This window comes from Chroicocephalus ridibundus, chromosome 2 (assembly GCF_963924245.1).
Source record: "Chroicocephalus ridibundus chromosome 2, bChrRid1.1, whole genome shotgun sequence".
Lineage (NCBI taxonomy): Eukaryota > Metazoa > Chordata > Aves > Charadriiformes > Laridae > Chroicocephalus > Chroicocephalus ridibundus.
Genome location: NC_086285.1, coordinates 136,931,567 through 136,956,296, shown reverse-complemented (window position 1 = coordinate 136,956,296; position 24,730 = coordinate 136,931,567). Strand labels below are relative to the sequence as shown.

The window sequence follows — 24,730 nt, the reverse complement described above, 5'->3', positions numbered from 1 at the left end:
CATAGACTTGGTCTTTTATATTCAGCTGTAACTATAACACCCTTCCACCAAAACACTAGCATGGCCTCTTCCAAGAGTAGTTACTGGATTCCCACCAGTGACGGCAGTCCCAGGATGTTTCTGAGTAGTTCCTGACCCCAATGACTCACATATGTCCTCATCCTATTGACAAAGAGAAACATTAAAGCAGCAGACAGATATCATCACTGTACGTGAGTTTTTAACTTTTATGGTACGTGTTACTACATCAATAACCAGCTAAATCACTGAATTGAAACGAATATGGACAGCAGAAATCATTTTGCAGGCGAGTAGACTGAACTAGTAGAAAACACAGTGAAACTCCACTGAAATGAATGATAAAGCATTCCCACATCAAAGATATGGATAACACATTGGCTAGATACTTGCCATTTGAGGTCCCAAGTAATACCAGAACTCAAATTATTGAGACAAATGCACGATTTTGCTGATGTGTACATTGCAATACTGAATTTCTTTGCACAATCACACCTATGTTGTTCTTTTTTTAATGAGAAGAGAGACATACAAATGGATGCATACTAGTAATGAAACAGATCTGTCAGCATGCTACATGGTAAAAAAAATATCTTGTTTTCTCCTTTGCTGCCTTGGAAGCCACTATTTATGTGTTCATACTTAAAAACTGCTTCTGTGTACCTGTTTGCAATATCCATGTTTGATCAACGCAACGAGACTTAGATTACATGCTAATGCAACGAAACACGTGCAGAACAGATCAACTCACCTGCTAATATGTGCATTATTTGGGCCACACCAGTGCTGACTGAATGACAGGTAGCTTTAATCTCCTGATTGTGGTTTGCAGAGCTGCTCAAGATTTGATTTGCCTAAAAATTATCTGAGATGGATGGGAGATACACGTCACTATGTCCTATAAATTGCTGCTGAGTTACTCTTTTTTATTTCATCTCTCATCCTTTCATATGTTAAAAAATGATTAAATTTTCAGGATCAAAAGGTGTTTTTTTAATGGAAGTAGATTTAAGCATTAACTGATTAACCATTGATACAATAGGTTTATTATTTAACAAATACAAAGCACTTGCCTCTCCCTGCTACTGCGAGACAGTAGTATAGATTTTTTTGCCAACATTTTTGTCTCAAGACATTTTGGGATTAGTTGAGAATCTGCCTTGGTCAAGCCTGTATTAGGCTATCACCTATTACACGATACTCACGGATCAGCACCAGAGAATTTTTTAACAGCAAACAGGATCATAAATGTATACTGATGGCTAATTTGCTAAAAGCTTACTTAAGAACTCGTGAGCAAGTCCTCACTAGCACCGGTCTTTTTATAAGCACTTGGTTTCAGGGTACTGAAGCATAATGTGTCGCCTGAAAATACCAAGAGGTCATTTATACATTTGTCAGGAGTTGATAAGTCTGTCCTGCCTTCCATCCTAAATAATGTAAGAATCAAAGTAAACGGGCAGAGCATGAAGTCCCGCGGCTTGCAGAAGATGGTGATGCTTCTTGTGCACCGTATTTGTGTTTAGCTTTACTCTCTCCTTTTAATGTTTGTTCATATTTTGTCAACTCACAATTAGATTTATTACATGTCACATACAACAATAGGAACTGATTAGGTACCCTGTTATCATATTTGTCCAGACCATTGTTTCACCATTATTTTCACTCAGACAGATATTAGCAGTACATTACGTAAATGAAATACTAGTGGAAGTATACCAGACATCCATACTGACTATCTCTGTCCTCCTTCTCTTGCATTCAGTATAGCATCCCTGACCATGACCAAAAAAAAAAAAAAAAAAAAAAAAAAAAAGGCAGGAAAGAACAGAGTTCAGCCTGAGCCTGCAGAGAACAGTGAGAAGGTTCCTGCTACTACCTGGACTTCTATAATTTTCCTAGCTGTTAAAAGTTTCTGCTTTTCAGAGTGTATCCTATATTCCAGGTTACCGAAGAAATTTCTCATTCATTAGAACCTGGTGATTCTCATTTGTCCTAAGTGCCACAGATTTATGCAAGCTTCTGTTCTAGAGCACTGTTGAAAACCCGAAGTTGGTTCTGAAGTCAAAAGAATCACCTAGGTTGAACAATTTATCTTCTTTTCAGCTAAGACCAACACATCCTGACAGGCCATCATATGCTGGAGGAAGCCATTTTCTGCACTGGGCTCCACCTGCCTTACTGTTAAGAAAAGATATCCTCCTTATATTGCTGGCCTATCTTTCTGAACTCACACTTCTTCCTGGCTCCATTGCTTCTCTCATGCTGGGAATTTTGAAGCAGATTCCCTTTTGTGCATTGATCACAAAGACGAAGAGAAACAACCTTTCCACTACAAGACTTTAGTCAGTCAAATATACAGAAAATCCAATACAGCACTCCATATCCATGTATTTCTAAGGTATTATTTTACATTAGGGAAGCACAGGACAGGAAATAAACCCGCTAGGAAGAGGCAGAGCAAAACAAAGAAACAAGTCAGGCAAAAATACAGCAGTTTAACATAGGAGCACTGCTGAGGTAAGGCAAACTACATCAAATTTGAGGTTACATTACTGTGCTCAGTTTCAACAGCAGCTCTCAGTCTTTCCTTTGTAAAAAATAATAAAAAAAATCATTGATGTTTCTGAAACATAAAATGTAAACGTTAAGCACACTTGGAATCCTTCACTGTAGCTGAGGAAGCCATTCATACTGTACAGGTTCCAGCTCAACCACTTTGATAGTCGCTCCCTCCTTCTGGACACCAGATAATTTCATTATCCACTTGCAAGAAATTTAACTCCTCACAATTCACACCAGGATACAATTTTTCCCACTTTAAAATTGTGGAAAAAAACATGTCAAGGGAAATAGCAAGGACTAGTGGCAGGTATGCTGACTTTTTTTCCATATTTATTTAATAATTGTTGTATGGAAGGTCATGGTGAACTTTTGGCTTAAAATTATAGTTTGATGAAATAATGGTATGTACATGCTTGTTGCTGTCTTTTAATAGAAGCTTTCTGAAAGCACATGGACAACATTAATGGAAAAAAGCAGAAGAAGGAAATGCCAATATCCCTGTCAATTCTAGTTCTATATTTCTTTGAGTTTCAAGTGAATGGAAAATCTAAACCTTGCCAAGTGCAATGCTTGCAAACAGAGTCATAGGCATTATTATGGGCAACAAGAACATGAGTACAGAGACTATTTTTTGAAGAGATGGGGCTGGCAGGGTGAAGGAAGCACTGCAAACGTACAACTGAAAAAACAGTAAAACACACCAAAAACCACCACTCACCAAAACCCAAACCTTTCAGGACTATTCTATTAAGCTGATAGTCCAGACCTAACTTTGTGGAGTTTATATAGTTTTTGGAGAGATTTTTCTAAAATAATCCTGGAATAAACAAACATTTAAACATTTTACCTATCATGAGAACAACAAAATATAAAGAAGATACTGGACCAGACAACAGAGCGGCAGGCTTACTGAAAAAGGTAACTATCAAAGGGAAAAATAACCCAGTTAAAGTCCGATTCCACCATCAGTGTAGTGTCCCTGTTATATGATGCAATTACACAGAAATAAAGGTGTGACTGTACTTGAACTAGTTCTGGTTTAATTGCTTGGGTAATAATAGTACTCAAGATACAGTGGTGTGATTTGGCACAAACTAACCCCACGTTTACATGAAGTCAGGCCTGCTTATAGATGCTACAGAAGTACCCCAAATAATATGAGTGAGCAGAGAAGAGAGAATTTAAGTGATAAAGCAAGTACTCATACACTTTTGGGGGATGAAGAACACAAACACACTTTTACCCTACGAAAGTTAACAGCGCTATTTTCCATCATGAAGAGATGTGTTTCAAAAACCAGGAAAGGCCTCCATAATTGTTTTAAAACCAAAAGAAAACAAGAGGAGAAATAGAAGAAACAGGTACAAAATAGAGAGGAAAGGCTGAAATGAATTTTATTTCACAACACAGAAGAATTAAGAAGGAAAATGTACCGAAATAAAGAAGAGCACTGAAGAAAAATAAGGAAAACCAACACTTTAACGTACTGTAATTACTTATTCCACTATTGCCTTTTTCTGTGATATTTTATTGATGATGTTTCATGGATCATCAATAAAGTAACACTATAAAAAGCCCTAGAATCTTATTTCCTTCTGGTGTTTGTGCCAGACTGACAGTAACTAGTCCATGACAAAGGGGCAACCAGTTACAGCTTGAAGACCTGATGGAAGAGCAAGGAAGGGGAAAAAAAATTTAAAAAAAAAGATCAATAATAAGGTGTTAACTTTAAAAGGAACACCAAGTGAAACAAATTAATAAATAATTAGTTTAAGGGTAATAGTATTTTCAAAGCAAATGGACTACTTCTATTACCAAGAGGATAGGGCTTTTGACAGCTAATAAGACAGCAAGGCATTCAGCTTCCAAACAATAAAAGGTGAGAGTTAATAGTACACTAATGAGCCACAAGCATACTGCTGGCTTGTTTTTTATTAACACTAATAAATGAGCTCATAATACTGATCAGAAGTGTTGTTGTTTTTTTTTTTTCTCCACACATCTCACAAAAGAATTTCAGGTGACAAGTACTATGGTACATATGGTAGAAACAAACAGCTGTGGCCACAAAGATGTTTTGTTAACTGATGATTAATATATTCAGGAAGCAATCACACTATTCATTAGTAAAAGTTTACAAACATTAAAAAGTGCATAACATTTGAAACCAACAACAACACAAAAATATATATAATATATATATACTATATATAAAGAAAGTGACATCACCTCCTGTTAATAAAAGAAAACAAATCTTCTGACTTTGTGATTGGTGCTTATGTGATTGCCACGGTTTACTTGTCAGTCACTGTCTTTACTCACCTTAGTCACACAGAGGTTGTGGCTGCCCCATTTTGCAGTATTCAGCCTCATGTATGGCCTTGTCTATTGGGGTGGGATGGGGGGGGAAGGAAATCAATCAGCATAGGTACTGCAGAACACGTTATTAATTTGTAGATACTTTAAATAATATCCTGGAAGTACAAACTATCCCAGTATTTCAATGAAGGTCCAGTTTGGACTGTCATTTTGGAATAGCTGAAGTGGGAAAAGTCCAGTCTTTTAGGTGCTAGTTGTCAAGCCTTTCACTTCCCTCTCCCCATCCTAGACAAAAGGTACCAGCTTCTAGCACTCGGCTGTACCTGGCACATCAGTAACAGGCTACCGGCTGGGCAAACTCAACAGCCTGATCAGCTGAGGCAAAGGCAAGGAATAGAAAAAATAGTCCCCCTGGCTGGATCCCACCCATGATCCACCAGTTGGACTTTTCTGCAATCCAAAACTCATTCCAGAGTACGTAATTGGCACTAATCTATGCCAGTTATTCTGCCGTGTGTAAACAAGGCCCATCTTCAACAATGTGAACCAGGAAAATCTCTAGCACCACGGAATTTGTTTGATTTTTAACCCATATAAGGTTATAAATGTATTCTTAAAACTACCATAACAATAAAATACTTGGACTAACATTTTAAAAAAATATCTCAGAGAAAGATTAAGAAATTGGGAGTAAAATTAGAAAAATGGGGAAGAAAAACATAAAAGATTCAATTTGAGTCTCTGATATGCAACTAACTACAGTCAAGTGGCAAAACTGTACCAAGGACACAAAACACGCTGAAGTATTCACATTAACAAATCGTTTTGAAGGCTCATCTAGTAACAAATTAGAGTGTTGCTGAGTCATTTAGGTTTAGGCATAATCAATTTAGCGGTTGACGTTTTAAATCTATCATGTGCACATCACCACATTATGCAAAAAACCAGCCCTTTCAAAACGCGTGGTAGAAAAATTCACAGTAACAGAAATATTCTTCATAAGCAGTTGAGAAGGGGCAGTGTGGAGCATTTAAGTTGTACAATACAAAAACCATTGTAAATAACAGAGCTGTAAAACAAGACGCAAAGTTCTAAAAACAGTGCTTTCTTTACAGTTCTTTTAATGGGTGAACACTTTGGCCAGAGAATTTTAAACTCTGAGGATCACACAAGCCTTTTCTTAAGATACACAATTAGATCCTCTGACGTTTCAAAGGCCATTTGCTACAAGATTTACCTGTTCTACTTCCTAAAAGTGTTCCCATCAAGTAGCCATTACGAAGGGATCCATCTGATGACACTATCCCAAAAAAATCAATACATGTTCAACCACTGCTAATGACAGAGGTAGAGAAAATTCTGTCTTCTGCCACAGCTTGTACCCCATTTTTAGCATTGTGTTGAGTGGGTTCCAGCAGTGAAGACACATGCACTTTCTTTTCCATCAGCTTGCTCATGGAAACAAATTTGTTCCAGCATGCTCTTGTAGTCTGAAAACATCCAGCAGCTGCTCCAGTCGGTCAAAGTCGGATGTCAGCTTTCTTGCTTTGCTGCCTCCCCTTGGGCCTCCCCGGTTTGCTCACTTGGATTTCGTTGTGCATCTCCTTCTCCTTCTATAACATACAAGAAAAGGACGAGTGATCGATCCTAAAACAAAGAGGTTTTGCTCCCAGAACCCCAAGTGTTCATCCACCAATGTCAAAGACGATGTAGAAAGAAACTGAACTCTTGCATTAAATATGAAACCTCATACTTTGCATCTCAAGAAACACCTTCAAAAACAAATACCTAGCTGCTGTATAGACCTATAGTAGCTAGAAGTGAAAGAATTTAACAGAAGTAGTATTTTTCACAGTTTATTCACTACGATACTATGACAATATAAGACAAAAAACCCCATTACACTAAGTCTGAACAGAATTTACTATAAAGAGATGCAACTTCAATATAAGCAATAATTTGTTAAAGCTGTGTTTGTTCTGTGAGTCCATTTTCAGTGCCACACCCCACGGTGTTCGGTCCGGCTGTCTCCCTGCAAGCCACTGAACCATCTGAGGAACAGAAAACATCTTACACTGGCACAGTGAGCAGACAACTCATAAAGCCTGTCTAAAGACGACCAAGAAGTGCATTGACAATGGTCTATTAGTACCTATATGCAAAGTATTGCCCTTCACCTAACAATTAAAGGCCTAACAGGTTCAGACAGCTGGAAGCTAAGCACAAGTAAGACAGAAGTCCCTGAACACTGGACTAATTAGCTATAGGTACATAATAAGGAATAATGTTAAGACAGAAATCGCCTCTTACGTCTCGCAAGGATTCTGAGTAATTTGTATTGAACTGGCTTGATACAGTAGTGAAGAGAAGAAAATTCCATGGACTAAGTTGCAAAGAGGTGTAAGTAGAGGTAGCAGTGCCTCTTAACTTTAGTCTATAGATCTTTAGAATAAAGGCAGAGTTCTCAATACAGATATTTATTGTTCCCCCATTTCAAATCACACTGTACATCTGCAGTTTTATTTCTGTTTACAGAAATAAGCACCATAAACACCTTCTCTTTTCTATATAGAAGAAGTGGCACGTTCTTTGCATTTCAATAAACACTGCAAAAAGCTCAGACACGATAGCTGAGTATTTAGGCTGCAAAATGCCTCAGAGGATATTGATAATTATCAAATTCAGCCTGATGAGAAGTTGTATGGAAGGCTGATGAACCTATTAAACAGTGAGGTTTGTTCTGTTCATTATGGGTTGAGTAATAAATAAAAATTTGTTTTGCAAGCCACTTTCTCAAAAAAACTCTCTATTTCTCAGTTTTATCTCCCACATTACAGAGGATTCCATCAGGATGTATCTACACCTAATTATTTCCTATTGGACAGAAATACCTTTTGCCCAAGTTGTCTAAACACTTTCTACAAAGCCTCCTACATTTGTTCTGATACTGCAAAAGTCCAGATGAATGGAATCTGATTTTTTTTTAATTCATTTTTTGCCTGCTCTGAACTCCATTCATTCTGACTACTAGGAAGACTTTATTATCCCTCATACTATCTGGGTAAGTCACACTTTCCTGAAAGAATTTCTATTAAAAAAAAAAAAAAGGACAACAACAAAAAAGACAAAGCTTAAGAGAGAAAAAAGCTTGGAAGGAATTTGTTTTTAAAAGAAAAATCATCCTGGACGTGAAGCCCAAATGCTTCACTACCTAAATGTTAAAGATAGCGCACAAAGATTTACAGAAAGAGCACAAAGGTTCTATGTACCACTCCTTAAAAGACTTTTCTCAATTCACTGAAAAAACTCACTAGTCTAAATCCATTTAATCTATAATGTGCTGTCTTGGTACTACAGCCTTTGTCTTTCTGCTGGCAGAGCTCTCCTACCAAACGCCTTAAAATACGTTTAAGGAAATAATTTTGCTTCTAGGTTCTGAGAATCCCAAAATTGCCTAAGCACACTTTGTTGTGCTTCCTTCAAAAGATGATGGCTATAAGCTTTTAGGAGTTGAGATTCTTAGACAGCATTTTGAAAACAACAGGCAGTATTAAAAAACCCCAAAGCAAATAATATGATACTGTAAGCCATAAGAGTTGTGTGAGGTGGTAAGCTAGCAACAGTTACTAGTTCTGCTAATGTGCAGTTTTTAACTCATTTTTCCTTCTTGTAACATTACTGACTCTTCAGTGTCTATCAGCGTTTCCAATGCTTATGCCTAAAATGCTTCTACCATGAACTAAAATCACTTTTAATCACAAATTTCTACAATCAGTCCTTCATTCTAGTTCTGTATGGTTTTAATGTAGATGGCTATGATTGTTGGACCATTGCAACTTTTACAAGGAGTCTCCTTTCTACTTCTGCACTGAATTTATGTTCTGTGGCGTATCTACAGACACCTAGAAAACCATCAGTTTGTTTTAGAGATTAGACTTGCAGAGACTGGTCCTCATTCTTCATTGTACTTTTTCCTTGCTACTTTATTTAGCTACCATCACCTGTAAAATCAACTGAATATAAAGTTTCTTGGAATTACATTGATTACCTTGAGAGAGAGTTAAAAGCAGGTGAGCTACCTGCTGATTTCCCTACTAAAAATCCTTCTTTTGCCTTCTGTCTTATGATTTCTGTTGCAGTTTTCTACTTATCAGACATACACAGTGTTGCTTTTACTAAATTTAGATAAAATGCGTTGCCACAGAGTACTTGGAAACTGTATTTTGAAATTTGGTAAATATGTCCATTCCATAAATATTAGCTGGTTGTTAGCTTATTATGGACAAAGAATACTGGAACAGTTCTTTTGAAGGGAGAGTATCATACAGTAATTATATGAATTCTAAAAAGTTATGCAGTAAACTCGATTATCTGTTGTTGGCTCATCACTGAGGGGATTAACCAGCACTCACTTCAGGTATCAAATAGTACATGACAGAAATCGTGGTCTTTGAACAAGGCCTCACTGCTTAGTGCTGTTCAAAGCTGTTCCTGTTCTTTACAGCAAATGTATCTACAGGCTTTTCAAAGTGAATGTATTAAATATGCTTAGGTAGCTTAATTTACATATGTTTTATAATAGCCTTTTTTTTTTTTAATCTGCATTATCCTACTCTGCCATTACTCCATGCAGTTGAAAGCAAATGTACTTGCACTTTTGCAAGAAAACACATATATCTGTAATAAGAATAAAAGAAAAAGGAAAAAAAGAATCAAAACTTTATGTCTGTGTTTGTATAACCAGGTAATACTTAGCATAAATTGTTTGACATGCACCTTGAAAGAAATAAAATATAACTCCTAAACGTGTTTTTCTCTTAATCCTGTCAGGTGTGATGCATATACGCATCCGGCAAGCACTAGTATATTCTGAACTGGAGTGTGGGATGCAAAATAATTTTTAGTCTCTTTCTGGTTTGGAAAGACATGACGTGATAATACACTAATATGAATGATAATATAATGCATTTTCCAATATTTGTGGTTTGGAGGCTTTTATCTGGCATCTAGGTGTACTAATAATACAAAATTTAATATATTTTCATTGTATCTAATTCAAACTGCATAGCCTTCTGAAGAAGTATGCAGGCATTTTTGTGTATCTACTACCTATGGTAGTTTTACGAGCAGCTCTGTACACTCTTCTGCAATGATTAAATTACCCAAGCTGCAAAAGAGGTCTCCAAGAAAAACTAGACTCCTGAATTATGTATGAAAAATTAGGCTAACAGTTATTTAAACCATTCTTATTGCTACAGAGCTAACTGCATGTACAAAATGCATACCAACACACATTACAGGCACAAAGTCACGTTTTTATAACTCACAGAAGAACGCAGTTCCGGTTTACAATTACTCCAGCAGCTTAACTTAAAAATAGGGATTGTTTATATCTTCTAAATGGACAAGATCAAAGACAGTTTTGATAAATGTAAATTTAAGACTGAAAAAAATTAAAGCAAAAAGGAAGGCTGGCATTATGCATTTCAAATGCCACCTACTTTATATTTTTCAAACTTTTTACACGTATCCCCACATTAAAATAAGTAGACACACCTACACGCATACTAATAAAGCTTTTCTTCTTAAATAGAAAAAAAAATAAAAATAAAAGGCCATGCAATTCTAGTTAGGCAGGCATTTAGAAGCTATAGGCCCCAAACCGGCAACTGCAGAAGGAATGACTTTGTACGTACATTAGTCAAAGCCAAAAAAAGAACGCCCTCCCCAAACAGCACTACAACCACCCAACGTCATGCTGCCCACATCTCATTGCCCAGTGATGAGACTGCCTCTCCGAACTCTTGACGTTGTCTCTGAGAAAAATACGTGCACAAACAGGGCAGCTGCTTATCAACAGTTTGTTCTTTGATGCATTTGTTTTCTTCTGCTGTTATTAAAATAAGCATAAGACCTCTTTCCTAAGATATGAAAAGGGCTTTCAAATATCTGCAAGATCCATGCATTAATCCCCACCCCCGAAACATGAAAATAATTACACAGCCATATCACTATTTTTATTTAATGTAAGGCCTTTCACCATATACTGTCCCTCCTTCCTCTCAACTGAAGGCGCACAAGTAGATAAAAGTTTTGGTAATGTTAGCAGTAAAATAAGATTTAGGATTGCATTAGTACTAATCACCTTAAAAGAAGGACAAAGTATCAGCAGAAAGGGGAAAGAGACAATTTACCCAGAAACAAAGATCCAAGCAAAACAAAAAACAACGCATTACTATTACTCTGTCCTCTGGCAGCTGAAAACAAAATTAATCTCACAATAACCTTTCAAGAAGACACACAGCTTCTCCCACAGGCTTCAAATGAAAAAGCTTCCTTTAAAGCATATTATGGAGAGTTGGGTTTTAATAAAGACTTCCTTATTTTCGTCCTTATGCTCGATTTTCCAAAAAAATTATCCTGACATGGACCCTGCCACTAGGCACTTGCTGCAGAGTGACTTTTCTTTTTCCAGTATGATGTTGTACTTGCAAATAACTACCCTTCCCATTTATGAAATCTGTGTTTGTTATTGCAGGCAACCCCGGCTGATCTCCCCTTATCAGAAAAAAATATTTTTTTGCTGAGGAACAAGGGAATAATGCATGCACATAAACCATGTTTTGTGTACTACTCAGTTTTAAATAAATACAATAAAAGACCAAAAGGTACTCACCTCCTTTGTTTATATCAAGCTCTGATAACTTTAAGGCTAGTTCACTTGAGTTCCCACCCGGAGAGGACACAAGTATGTCATGTAACGCATTTCTTCTACCTGTTCTTCCTGAAGCAATAAAGTCTGCATATGTAGATTCCACATCAGTCATTGCTAACAAATATCCACATAGCAGTACCTGGATGGGAGAAAAAAAGAACGACACTTAGAACACCAGAAAAACAGATGACGTTATGGAATTGAAGAACTAGAGGGTTCTCATTATGGAGTAGACTGGCTATGTAGTAAGCAGCAAAAGATGCTTCAACCTCAAAATTTGGAGAAATTGGAGAAGAAACAGTAGAAAGCAAGAAAGGTGTGCGGATTTTATGCAACCTATATTCAACAGCATTTTAAACAACTTCATTTTTCATACTTCATAAAGTGCTAGTAAGTGCTTTATAAAAGCAATGACCTCAGCAACATAATTTCTTTATAGAGCTGTCTCTGCTTTTAATATTAGCTGGGAAGTAGGAGGTAGGTAGGGGGTGGAAGAAAGTTCTTTTCTGCGCAAAATGCAGAGCGTACGGAGTAACAAAGTACAAATCGATAATGCTTTTGCATGCAGAACACCATGCTCGCACACAGGCACAGCAATGTTTTGTGTATTTTCCTTTGTTAGTAGGATTAGTTTTGGCATTGCATATAGACTTCTTCAGACTCAACTAATTTATTTTGGTGTGGTAGCTGCACCAAAGTGAATGCATTACCATAAAGTCACTGAAATAAGAAGAGACATGCTAACAAAGCAAGCAGAAGAGCTGAAGTATAAGCAGAGGTTAGAAAGCTATTCTCTGTAAGCTAGATATCAACTCAGACCTCCTTTTCTTTCGAAAATAATTATTTCTCATGTTCTTATATGAATGCACATCATTACAGTATTCTATAAGATCTGCCAAAGATACAAGGAAACTCCTACTTCAACCTCCGTAAGAGAAAGATTCCCATCCCTGCTGGAGTTTGCTGTATCTGCTATAACCTAACCTGTTACGATTTTTTTTCTTTTTCATAATTTATAGAATTGTAACCAGAGCCTGGGGAGTGGGGTGGGGAAGGCACTTTCTCCTGCCGATCACAGAGAGAGAGTTCCCATTTGCATTCTCTAAGGTTTTCTGCAAAAAGTTAGGCTACCATGCTTCAAATGTAGCTTCCCTCACATTTCATGTTTGGATGTAGTAGGGCAATCAGGGAAGCTTTCTGCTAGAGCAGTAGTCCAAAGAAAAGAATTGCTAAACAAAACCAGAACTCCCACAGTTGTATGCTTCCTTTCATTTCTAAGGAGTATTTCTGTGGTTTTGCATACTTCACAGAGAGGACATGGCCATGTGGGCAACACTGCACAGTTGCATACAGTGAGAAGCTTTAACTATTATTACTAAGGTAGCCGAAACTTCACATTTGCATAGAATATACAAATTGAGTGTACAAATCTCTTCAATCAGTTCCTGCTGCAGTTGCTGGGCGCTGAAGAAGCCCCTGAAGTCATCACAAACACTAACAGCAGCAAAAGATTCAGCTTTCTCTCTTTAAATAAAAAGAAAAAACCCTCACTTTTATAAACACTTTTAAGAATAGATACATAAAAGACAACAGCCAACTCTTCCCCACCCTCCACTCTGAATAACTTCACAAATCCTATCCATTCTTCATCTTCATTCTAGTCCTCACCTCCCCAGCTTCAGCCAGCTGTATGAGGGTGTACACGCGATGTGTCTGAGAAGCCAAGAAAAGGGTTCTACGCCATATTTTATTTAGCCTAAATATAACTATATCAAGTATCACTGCAAGGCTGACTGACTTTAAAAGAAGTTCATTGCTATCACGCTTTGGTGTCCCATGCCAAATGCTGAAGGGCTGACAAGATAATTTTACTCCTATGATCAACCACCATGAAACAGGAAACTGCTTTAAAAAAAAACCAACAAAAAAAAAAAACAACAAACAAAAACCCAACGCAAACACACACAAAAATCCCCCAAAACCAAACCAACCAAAAAGACAACCCACAAAACCTAATCACAAACACCTAGGGAACAGAAAGATGTCAGCACTGGCCGAAAGCCTGCCTGACACACATAAAATAGCATAGTGCCTCTCAATTAACAAATGCTTTCATCAGCATGAGAGCATGTGCATTTCTTCCTGTGAAGTGCTGCTTCTTGAAACACTACAAGAATACTGGAGCAAATCAGAAGTCTACCATTTGTTCTTTGCCCCAGGTGTAGACTTCTCAATGCCAAATACATCAGCCACATAGTAACGAAGCATATAACTCGCAAAGGTGAAGAGAAACAGTGAGGACAGTTGTGATAAGGTAAGAAAACAGCATGGTTTTTCAGACTTATCAAACCTGTTCCCTGAAAAATATCATCCAGCAAGATTGGGAGATAAAAGATTTTAAGTGAAAGTTACATGAGTTATATTTGTTCATGCTTGTTATTGCAACTGGCCTGTAGAAAAGGAAGTGCAAAACCTGAAAGTAATCTATGTACAGGCTTGGATTTTGTCTTTAGCATAGCACCAGTCCAAAGCTGTCATAGCTATCACTCCTTTCATTTCATTTTAGCGTAGAAAAAGCACCACAGAGAAGAATACCCTTTTGCTACTCTGTAAGCTGCGTATCAGTGCATCAGAAACAGAGTAAGTAGAGAAGACCATGTCTGGTACAGGGCTGTAAGACTGGCAAAATGAGCGGTGTTGTACTCCGTGAGCAATTCCCCGGACGGTACAAACTGCACTCCACAGAATACTCTTCTGTAAGATTATATTCTGCTTGAAACATTCCATAAAACATGGAGAGCACCGGGGTAAAGCTCAAGCCCATTATATTTTTGCTATGAAACAAGCTATAAAGAAAAACGCGCTTGTGGAGAACTTCATTTTAAAGGTATGTTTTCTATAGGCTCAATATGGCATTACTAACAACATTCTGATCAAAAAAGAATGTTACCAAACATACATTTATTAAGACTTCCAAGTTTTTCTGTCTGTCTCTTCTCCTAAATGTCAAACATCGTTCTGTTTTGTATTGGCATTATCTTGAGACATTACTGCATAAATACGGAACTCCAGTGACATCACCCAAGAGCTCCCCTTCCAATGAATGGCTCAATGCCCAGCAGTCTGTAACTATTCACTGAACCAGTCATTAAGGAATTACCATTCACTCCAAAAAACCTTTCCTTCCACAGAGACAGAATGAAAAAGTGGAATTTGCTCATAAATTCTGTGAAACATAATATGAATTTCCTAACTAATCGCATTAACAAATATTCCTGCGTTAAAGATTGTGGTCTCAGTCCCACTAGTTCTATTATTTGAGTTTCAAAAATGGTACTCTGCTAGGTGGTGCTGAACTGAAACAAGGCGGCTGCAGACCTCACTACTTCTGCCAACTGAACCAGCAAACTAAAAAAAGCCGTTCTGTGACCATAAGGACTAATGAAATCCACTGTCGCAGGATTGGATTCCGTGGTAACTGATAAGATACTATCCCATCCGAAGTCTCCCCCAGCTATGCTTTTTCTCCCCCCCACCACGTAGAGACACTCTGCCTGATAATGGGTTAGAATTTGCAATACAGCCCTGGGGATTTTAATGTGGCATATTTCCTTTCCTCAGCTGCTAAGTTTCATAAAACTTTTAGAAATGTGGGTATCTTAGACTTCTAACTCTTTCCCCCCCAACTCCTTCCTCCCAAAGAAAACTGTGGTGAAAATTAGTTGAAAATAAGCATCATAAGGAGTAGAATTAGTATCCAGAGAATGCATGAGGAGAAAAGAAGAATGACAAGAACAGTATAATTTAATAGGTACCGAAAGAATTGGTATTTGTGTTTTCAGGAAGCTCACAGAATACTCCTTGATCTCCACAATATGATTTCTGTGTTAAATTTTCACTTTCCGTGCTATATATAACAAATCTTATCCTCCAAGTTTCTTAAGGTAACTGTCAGATTTCTACAACTGTTTTTCTTCTTCTACATACTTCGTTTTTTTTGAAAGAATTCTTAAAAAAACCCCTACAAAGTTACCGATGGCTTCACAAATGAAATCCCAATTTGACTGCATTCCATAATGATTCAGTGAAACCAAGTGTTACACAGTGCCGTTATTCTCAAGAATTTGGAAGTGAAAGTACAGAAATTATGTGGCATACCGACATGAATTAAAAATCAGTGCCATACAGTTTACGGTTTAGGAATACTTAGGGTTGTTCAATTTAGCCCATTTAAGGGACTAGCTACCTAAAAGAAGCCCAAACACATTTAAAGTACCTCCACTAATTAGTATTTATTATTATTTTAAAAGGAAGACAGAGTAAGAATGGGCACTTGACACGTGGCTTGTCTATAAGACCTGGTGTATGTTGCTGGCTAGCACAGGAGAGCTGCCATTTTCTTGGCAAACCCTCAATGTCAGACTAAGAGATATGACCCTTCACCGTTTACGCCCCCCTCTTTCTCCATATATGCTTAATGATGGCATCGAATAAGGGATTTTCAAATAAAACTCTCCCAAGCTTTGGCTGCTAAATGTTGCATCACGATCAGCACATTATTTAAATATAATTATCTATATTCAGCTTTCAAGAGGGAACAAGAAAAAAAAAAAGACAGAACTTGTCATTTAATAGCACGTCTGTTTTAGAGAAGGTGTATAATTATGCTTTTAAAATAAATTTTGGTTCCAAATCTAGCCTTAGCTTAGAGACAGGGCTCCTTCCAGTGAGGAGACAGTTCTATTCCACAGCAACCTATGCCTAGATTCCCACCTCTTGCTTGGCCTGCTACCTTGAAAGCAGAAACAGAAGAACAATTTAACAAAAGCGTACTTCTTCCACGGGAGATTACATCTGTTGTGCTACACAATAACACTGCTTTTGCGGAGACACAGATGAGCAAGAAAATAGCATTAACTCTTGAAAGACAATTAAAGGAAACATAAATGCCCAAGCCAGTTAGTGAACTGGATAGTATTTTATCTGCACTTTCAAAACCCCTTATGTAGTTTTGCATGTCTGATGTTTCTGAAGTGACCACCTCCATAAAATAGTAATATAGAACAGGTCACTTACCTTTTTGACAGTTAACATATTTTTACTGTAAACACGGTATATGTAGTACTCTTAATACTAATAGGAACTTAATGGAAATTAGTGGGCAATGCAACTGGTTAAACAAAGAAATAGAACAAAAAAAAAAATTACCACTGTATTAAGAATTAAGAAGCTGTTTTAAGTCTGCATAAAAAAAGCACTATGAAGTTGGATATCCTTCAGCTCATAACCTATATAAAGAGATCATTCACTAAGACAGTTAACAGGTTTTCCTTCTGCATTACCTAAGTTATAATTTACCTAAAGAGATCTACAGAACTAAAAGCCAAACAGTTAAGTTGTTACCACGTCCTTTCGCAGGCAAATTTCATGATGCCCATGACGGTAAGCATTTGGTCTCTCATCTACCACTTAATTTCAGTTGACAAATTCAGCTTTATTTTGCACTATTCCATAAAAATGGGCAGTTAAATAACAGCAGAAAATAAAAAAAGCAAACATAATCAGTGAAGCAGGACTACAGAGACCTTGGTTCTTTGGAAAGATACAGTACAGAAGTTGTCATTCCCACAGACAACTATTGAGGTTATTGGAACTAATTATTAATAACAATAAAGGTTTTCATATTTTGAAATTCACACCCTATAAGCAAACAAATCACAAGATTTCAGCATCCGCATGGGGACTCTATGTTAGGGAATGGAAGAGGGTGAGCTGCCATCTACCATCACTAGTCACTTCTCAACCTAAAGAGAATACTGAATGGCAAACAAAACGTGTTTGAGAAGAGAGGCATCTGTTGCTCTGTGACCTTTACTTGCAGTTGGCGAATGGATCTCTTGGCTTCTGAAGGGAAGGAGGCAGTTAAAGCATCACTTTTCAGGATGCTCTGATGGTCTCTGTGAACAACTAAATCCATTGCTATAGCACCTCATAACCATAAAGATGGATAAGGGCTTCAAGCAAGATGGGAGCTGTCAAGCTCCTCATGTGACACACATCTGTCGGCCCTGCTGAGCATTCCCATATCCGAGCTGTGGGAAGGCTGATGTTACAGGGTGCTGGGAGGATGAGGCCAGGTATGCAGCACTGCAGTTTATTTGTTTAGAATGGTGCGGTGCTTCAACCCAAGGAGCAGGGTTAACACAATACTGAACAAATACAGTGTTTTGTTCAAAAGGAGTGGTTTCAGCCTTTGGGGAAAGCCTGTCCGCTGGGGCCTCTGTACGGCAATTCAGCAGCACTCCTTTCGGAACAGAGAGATGACACAGGAGGCAAGCCCACGGAAGAGTATGAAGACACAAAATACCCTCAACAGGAAACAGGAGCTCTTCCTCAAGTGCTGGAAAAGCCCAGTCTGTTGAGGATTCACAACAGACTGGCAGCTTGGAAATGCTTTGTGCAAAAAAGAAGAGTCTTTCTGCAGAAATGTAGAGTAGATGTCTGCTTAGCATCAGGATCTTTAGTGGAGGGGAAGGGGAAAGCTGGGTGGGCTTTGCTCATGAAGCAATTCTTTATGTTCCCAACCTTGCCCTTAATTCAGGATTCGTGTTATAAGCAAGTTGTTTCTCTCAGACACTTTTGTCGAGAAGTACCAGCCTGCACAGACAGGGCTTTAAAGGTATTGGTCAACACAATTCTCATTTGAAAACACAGCTGAGTCTCCGACATCTATTCTTTAGAGAACTTCTTATAAGCACTATAGTGACTATTTTTCTAACAGCCACATCTCCTCTATTCACTGCTACATACAACAGCATGTATATGGCTTTGGGGAGGGGGGGACAACAAAACACCAAACAGTCACGATCGGTAGTCTGCATATGTTTTGGGTCAAACTGCTACGAGACACTATAATCCTTATAGACAACTTTCAACTGAAAAAAATTATAGGTTTAGCCAACTTTTAATTGAAGCTCTGATAGCAAAACAGTTCTGTGGTTTACCTGCAGACCAGTCTGCACCTTCTCGTACTGCATCAGTAGTACAAAGGCGATGATGTGGAAGTCACTCAGACAAAGGATTTTCTATCAAACAGATTTCCAATTCCTGGCAGAAGCTTAATGCTACGGAAGGGGCTAAGAATTAGATTCACTGGACTAATTTTAAGTGCCTGTGTACACATATGTAGGTAGGTACCTATATGAGGTGATTCATCTGATCCATATTAAGGATTTGTTTTAGAATGAATGCAGCTAGCACCTTCAATGTGCTTATCTCTTCCTACTGAATAGAAAAAAAAAGTCTAGAAGGTGAGCAGAGACCTTTATTATATATGCATTGAATTAGGTGACATTAATCATACTCTAGATGATCTAAAAGGATTCCGGTCCATTAAATTTTTTAAATTCAGCATCTATAAAATGATTACCCACATAAGACCTATCCCCCTCAATATCTTTATTTTCCCTCCAGATATACATCTTGCTAGATATTTCTTTACCAGAAGTAATGCTTTCGAGGTCAAAGCCAAAAAAAAAAAAAAAAAGACAATTCTCATTTAAAAAAAAAAACAACAACAAACAAAACACAGACAAGAAATGGCACACAGACAGTATGCAGTACATTGCTGTGTACTTTTCCAGTTAAATAGGAACCAGCTGTGTTTTTTAAGAAATAGCTCCATGGTGCAAAGCAACCTCGATTCATTTATAAGGGCTGAAATACTCAGCTGAACTACAGATTTGAATAGCTAAATGTCTAAGTAATTTATTATAGTTGCTGCAATTCCTAACAGCAAGCCATGAAACTAACAAGATTAATAATTTTCAGCTAGTTACAAGCCAAGAAACCTAGACCATCTCCTCCATATTAATAGATACCCAATGTGGCAAAATACATAGCTTTGTTATGCTAGGGTAAGAACTAATGTGAGCCTTGCTCTTTATTGTTTTAGTTAAGGTAATGCTTAGCAAGAAGGTATTAGCTAGCACTGGCAAGACTTATCTATTCATTTGCTGGGTTAGAGGAATACGATGGAATTACAAAACCACAATATGGGCATGAAGAATCAGATTTCAGGTGGGGACATATCATCCAAAAGGGTATTCTGTCTGGAAGACAAGACCAGAAAAAAAAAAAAAAAAAAGGCAGATGGAGATTTAGAGAACTTAGGGTTCAGTTAGAGAAACCAGTTAAGCCTGTACAACCAGTAAGAGACCTTTGACCCTGGTAGACCCCTCCAGCTGCTCTACCAAGAGGTACCCGGCAGGCTAACTTGACTCAAGGACTTCACACAGGGTCACTGACTTGAATGAGGGCTTTGGATGACTGAAAAGACATTTTATGGGAGGCAGGGAGAGCCTCAGACATTTTACAATGGATAGATAACCTGGCCAGGTATCTAACAATATTTTATACTAACTCTTTATATGGCGTTCTTGTATTTTCTAGTCACCAAAAAGATTGCTTTTAACATTATGGAGCCTATTTACTGAGAAAACAGATATTACTTCCCTCTTTCTGGAGGACTCCATCTTGAATATTTTAATTTTACATCCTTCGAAGACAGAGTATTTTCACCACTTACTGCAGGACCAAGTTCTAACACAATTATTTCCCGGCAATACTCATATCATTACAATACCCATTTTCCTCTGAAGTTGCAATAGATGAGGTTGTCCTAGAAGGTCTCCTTTCTTCTTATCTCAGCGCAAGAGATTTGTCTTAATAGAGTTATCCTTCTTATTACACTGCTCCCATTCCCAAGTTAACGAAAGTCTACATTCTCTAATGCTCTGCATTCTGACAGTTTGATTGATGTGTTTACAGCATCTACAACAGCAGTTTGTAGGTAACAAAAGCATTTCCAAGGGAAAGCATGCAAGAAGAAAATGTCTAGATAACAGTATCATGACAGCATTTAAAACTTAGATTATACGTTCTCCTGTGTGGTCAGGAGGATGCACCAGCATTTCCATAAGACTTCTTCCGGACCTATTTGCTAGGATCCTTCAATGTTTCAGTACAATGTGTAGTCTCGCTATCAAGTATTCAAGATACCTAAATGCTCCACAGTTTACCTATCCTTGAACTCTTTCTTAGTATTTAAAAAACAACTGTCCCCCTCCAAGACACCATCCTCAAATCTTTAAGACACTGTAAGCTACTAAAAAGATGCAACATTTGTTGTATCACATATCTTTTCAGCAGGTTCTGGTGCAATAGCTCAACTGTCTGCATGTGACTACCTTTTAAAATCATGCAGTCATGACTCATCATGAAAGTATGTGTTGCAGCATCCAGAACAGAAGAGCTTGATCTTATTACAGTTTCTTCTTGGGCAGTGGCAGAAACAGTACCTGAATGAAGGGATTTGCCTTTTTTGATAGCAAGATCATCCACAACTGTATCTTACCAAATATTAAATATTGGTTCCTAAATTTGCTTTTAATAAAATCAGATTACCTCTTGCAAAAACAAAGCTGCTACAGTATAATCTGCTTCTGCTAAGAGCTCACATTTCACATGCAAGCTTGGAGTTTGCCAAGAACATACACAATGACACCATACTTTTCAGTGTTTGCAAAGATAAATACCAGTGGGCCGGCCTGGAGACCCGTGAACACAAGACAAGCAGCTTTTAATAATACAAGTATTTGAACCTCTTTGTTCCACAATACATTAATTTTTATTTCATTCATGGTATATTTGGTCAACTTTTTGGCTCATCAATAATAAATTAACTTTTCCATGCAAATTTTTTCCTGTGGCAGGCATTTAACATCTACTTTACATTTGAATTAGTTTTCCGAGCCACCAAACATTCTGCCTTTCTTTTAATTACTATCCAGAAGCTACAAAAAGGGCACAATTTGGCTGACAGCATTTCAGTTTTTGCAACTTAAAAGCAGTTCAATTTATTGTATCTCGCACTATAAATTCACATTTTATATTGCCTGTCATTTCACTTTGGTTTTCTCTTAGTCTCAGCCTTACATTTTGCAGGGTTTCCGTCATTTTTGCATTCTGTTCCCATGTGTACACTGACTACTTTAGAGTCTAAGGACTGCCTGGCGCTGTTGCTATGCAACAGCATAGCCTACTTAGGGCTTCCTGAAATAATCGTCTCAAATGTGCTTTTTTTAGACTTGTTTCCAGCAGGAATACTGTACTGTTTCTTTATAATGGACCGCTGATATTATCACAATATTAGACAGTGGTCACCTGGGAAGTTTTGGTAGCTACCTAAGAAGACAAAACCTCAGTGTTATTGCTTACAAAATTCAGGACATACGTCCTGCCCTAGCACAGCAAGGTAAATATCTCAAATCTTGCTATATGTTTGCCATATGTTCTCCAGGTATATATATATATAAGGAAAAAAATAAATCTTAATTGTTATTTGTCTTATTCTATTTCATTCAAGGGGAAAAAAAAAGTTCTCTATTTAATGTAGAATAAGCCACCAGTTAGAAGAAAAAAAAATAAACCCTCTGTCTATGAAGCGTAATGTAAGTTTAATCAAATCAACAGAAGGAATATATATGCAAATATTCCATGTTGCAATTCATTATAAAAGAAGTTGTTTTCGGAACTCTTTAGGACAAGGTTCCACATTTTAAAAATTGTATGACAGATGCCATGAACTGGAGCTGCATTTGCTTTTTGAGGTACCTCCAAGCAGCCCTTGAGAAACTGTCCTGTGAAACATTCACTATTTCCAGCCTCATACAGCATTTTTCTTGACAAGCTTCTGGTGCTGCTGCTCCAAGGGTGGACCAAACTGTTTTGTTTCCTTATTGCTGGCTTATTTGGGAATCTTAAGTTAATTCATTTCTCTAACAATATGTAGAGCAATATAAACACCAGGCTCTTGTTAAAGCACCAATCAACTCTACAGGGCCAAATGCCTTCCTGTGCACCAGGCTGAGGGATCAAAGGGACGAGGTCTAATAGTACAAAAGAGATTCTAATGAAAGGAAATATTTTACCTCAGTCTTCTCTTTTCCGTGTCCACTTTAGCATGCTCAGTAGCAGTTATGTTTATGGAGAGCAACTGTGTGTCAGTCCAGAACTGAGGTAGAAAGAGGATGTTTCCCAGACCCAGAGAAAATGGGAACAAGGTTTAAATTAAGGCCCTTGCAGAGGCAAGTCCACCCGCAGTCTCCTAAAGGAAGAGGGGGGGAAGAGAGCAGCGATTTCATATTGTTTGCAAGATCTGAAGTCTTAAAGATGACCTTTTCTTAAAAACAGTAGGCTTTGGTAGACACAGGAATGGGCTTCCCAAAAACAAACGCATGAGGTGGTATAAAGGGTTAATTTTCCATATCCATATACATGCGTAGTAGCCAAGCTATCCAAGAATGTGATTCATCAAGGTTTAGTGAGTGTGACTCTCCCAAAGTGATGCATTTCAAGTCTTTATTCTTTAAAACCCTATAAAAAGTACAGCTTAAGTCTCAAATTGGTATCAATACTGTTTTCAAAGAAAAGAGGTCAAGACCTGAAGAGCAGCAACATTTGGAAGGATCCTCTTTATGGTAAGCAAACAGTCTGAAACCTGAAAATTATGCACGATCAGCTGGAGGAGAGAAAAACATTACTAAGGAAATCCTTTATAATGGGGAAATCCTTTAGTATGTTCAGTTGGCATTTTACACTTTACAGCATTTATGGGCATTTAAAACACGGGTCAAATAATTTCTAATGTAAAAGAAAAAAGAAAGCCCTCATATTTGCCATGATAAGTCTGAAGACAGGAACCTTACCGACCTCTTTTGCATGTCCACATTTTAAAAAAGAATCTAATTAAGCAAAGAGGAAAAAAGCAAAACAAACAACAAGCCTTCTTCCTGAATAATCCTTTGTGACCCAGGATCATTTTGAACATTTGGGATTGAATAATCTGCACTGTCCTTAACAATGCTGACAAGCATGCATGTGCTGGTACCAGATGGAAACTAAAAAATGGCTTGCATATACTAATATTTAATTAGCAATTGTGCTGCACTACACAATCTGTTAATGACACTCAGATTTAATATGCATTTCTAGATGCAAACCCAGGTACCCTGACGAATATTATAACCAACAGCAATTGAGGCTCTGCAAACCACAGCTACTTAAAAATCAGTGCTAGTTACAGCTTTGAATCTGAGGGGCTTTTGTCCTCCATTTCAAGCCAAACCAAAGGTCAAATACTTAATTCTTATCCCTCTAATGTCTGAATTCTTCATCTAAAAGAAAGGGCCAAATGGAGGAAGATAACAGGGTGGGCAACTTACAAAAGGGGTGGTGGAAGCATATAAACAAAGTAGAATTTTCTCTCACAGAGCTCATCCATTTCAGCCAACCATAACAAATTGCTCAATCACTTTAAGAGATGGCTTATTAAAAAAGCATACAGTAGACATTTTATACTCATGGCAGGAAAAGTTATCCAACCAAACTAACACATTTTCTGCAGCCCAAGCTCTTAATTTCAGCTCGCAACTCTCACAGCGGTTGCTGACTACCAAGAAATGTTAAACGAACCCAAGACTAATCTGAACACACAGTTCTTCCAACATGCATAAAACCAACAAAATACAATGAAGTACAAGCCATGTTTTCTGGATACGAGCAGAAACAGAAGAACTTACAGAAGCCCCTACTACTGTGCAAAGTTCCTGAGAGGAATTCATGTTGTCAGACCACATGAGTACTTCCATACTTGACCTGAACAGCCTACCTGACCCTTCACAGGCCGTGCAACGCACAGAATCCCTCCTTTTATCTACCTGCTGCTGTTTTGTCAACAATGAAAGGAAACACCAGCTGTGTGCTTGCAGTAAGAATGCATATGTGGGCAGAATATTTCCTAGGATTTCCAATTCTGAAACCCTGGAAAAGGGGGGGAAAAAACCCCAACCTCTCAAGAATAAGAATCTCCTACAGATGTGAGTTTCTGGATACCATCTTTTTCCATAAAAGGCAAGCTGCAGGTAAAAGTTCAAAGAGGAAGAAGATAATTATATAAAAGATGTTGATCCAAATCTATAGCAACAGAAAAACACACACGCATCTCTTACAGTCACTGCAGAAGTGCCTCGTTCAAGTAAAAACTAAACTTTA

The 24,730-nt window shown here is 37.7% G+C and overlaps 1 protein-coding gene across 2 annotated transcripts in view; it reads right to left on the bottom strand.

The window, feature by feature from the left end:
- Nucleotides 1-3,954: 3,954 nt before the first annotated feature.
- PKIA (cAMP-dependent protein kinase inhibitor alpha) overlaps nt 3,955-24,730 on the bottom strand; it is a 43,489-nt gene continuing 22,713 nt past the window's right edge. For both annotated transcript variants that reach the window (XM_063327089.1, XM_063327090.1), the window contains exons 2-3: nt 11,579-11,756; nt 3,955-6,515 (exon numbers count right to left, since the gene is read on the bottom strand). In XM_063327089.1, the coding sequence (XP_063183159.1) occupies nt 6,436-6,515; nt 11,579-11,729 (231 nt within the window). In that variant the 5' untranslated portion in view covers nt 11,730-11,756 and the 3' untranslated portion in view covers nt 3,955-6,435. The remainder of the gene's footprint in view (nt 6,516-11,578; nt 11,757-24,730) is intronic.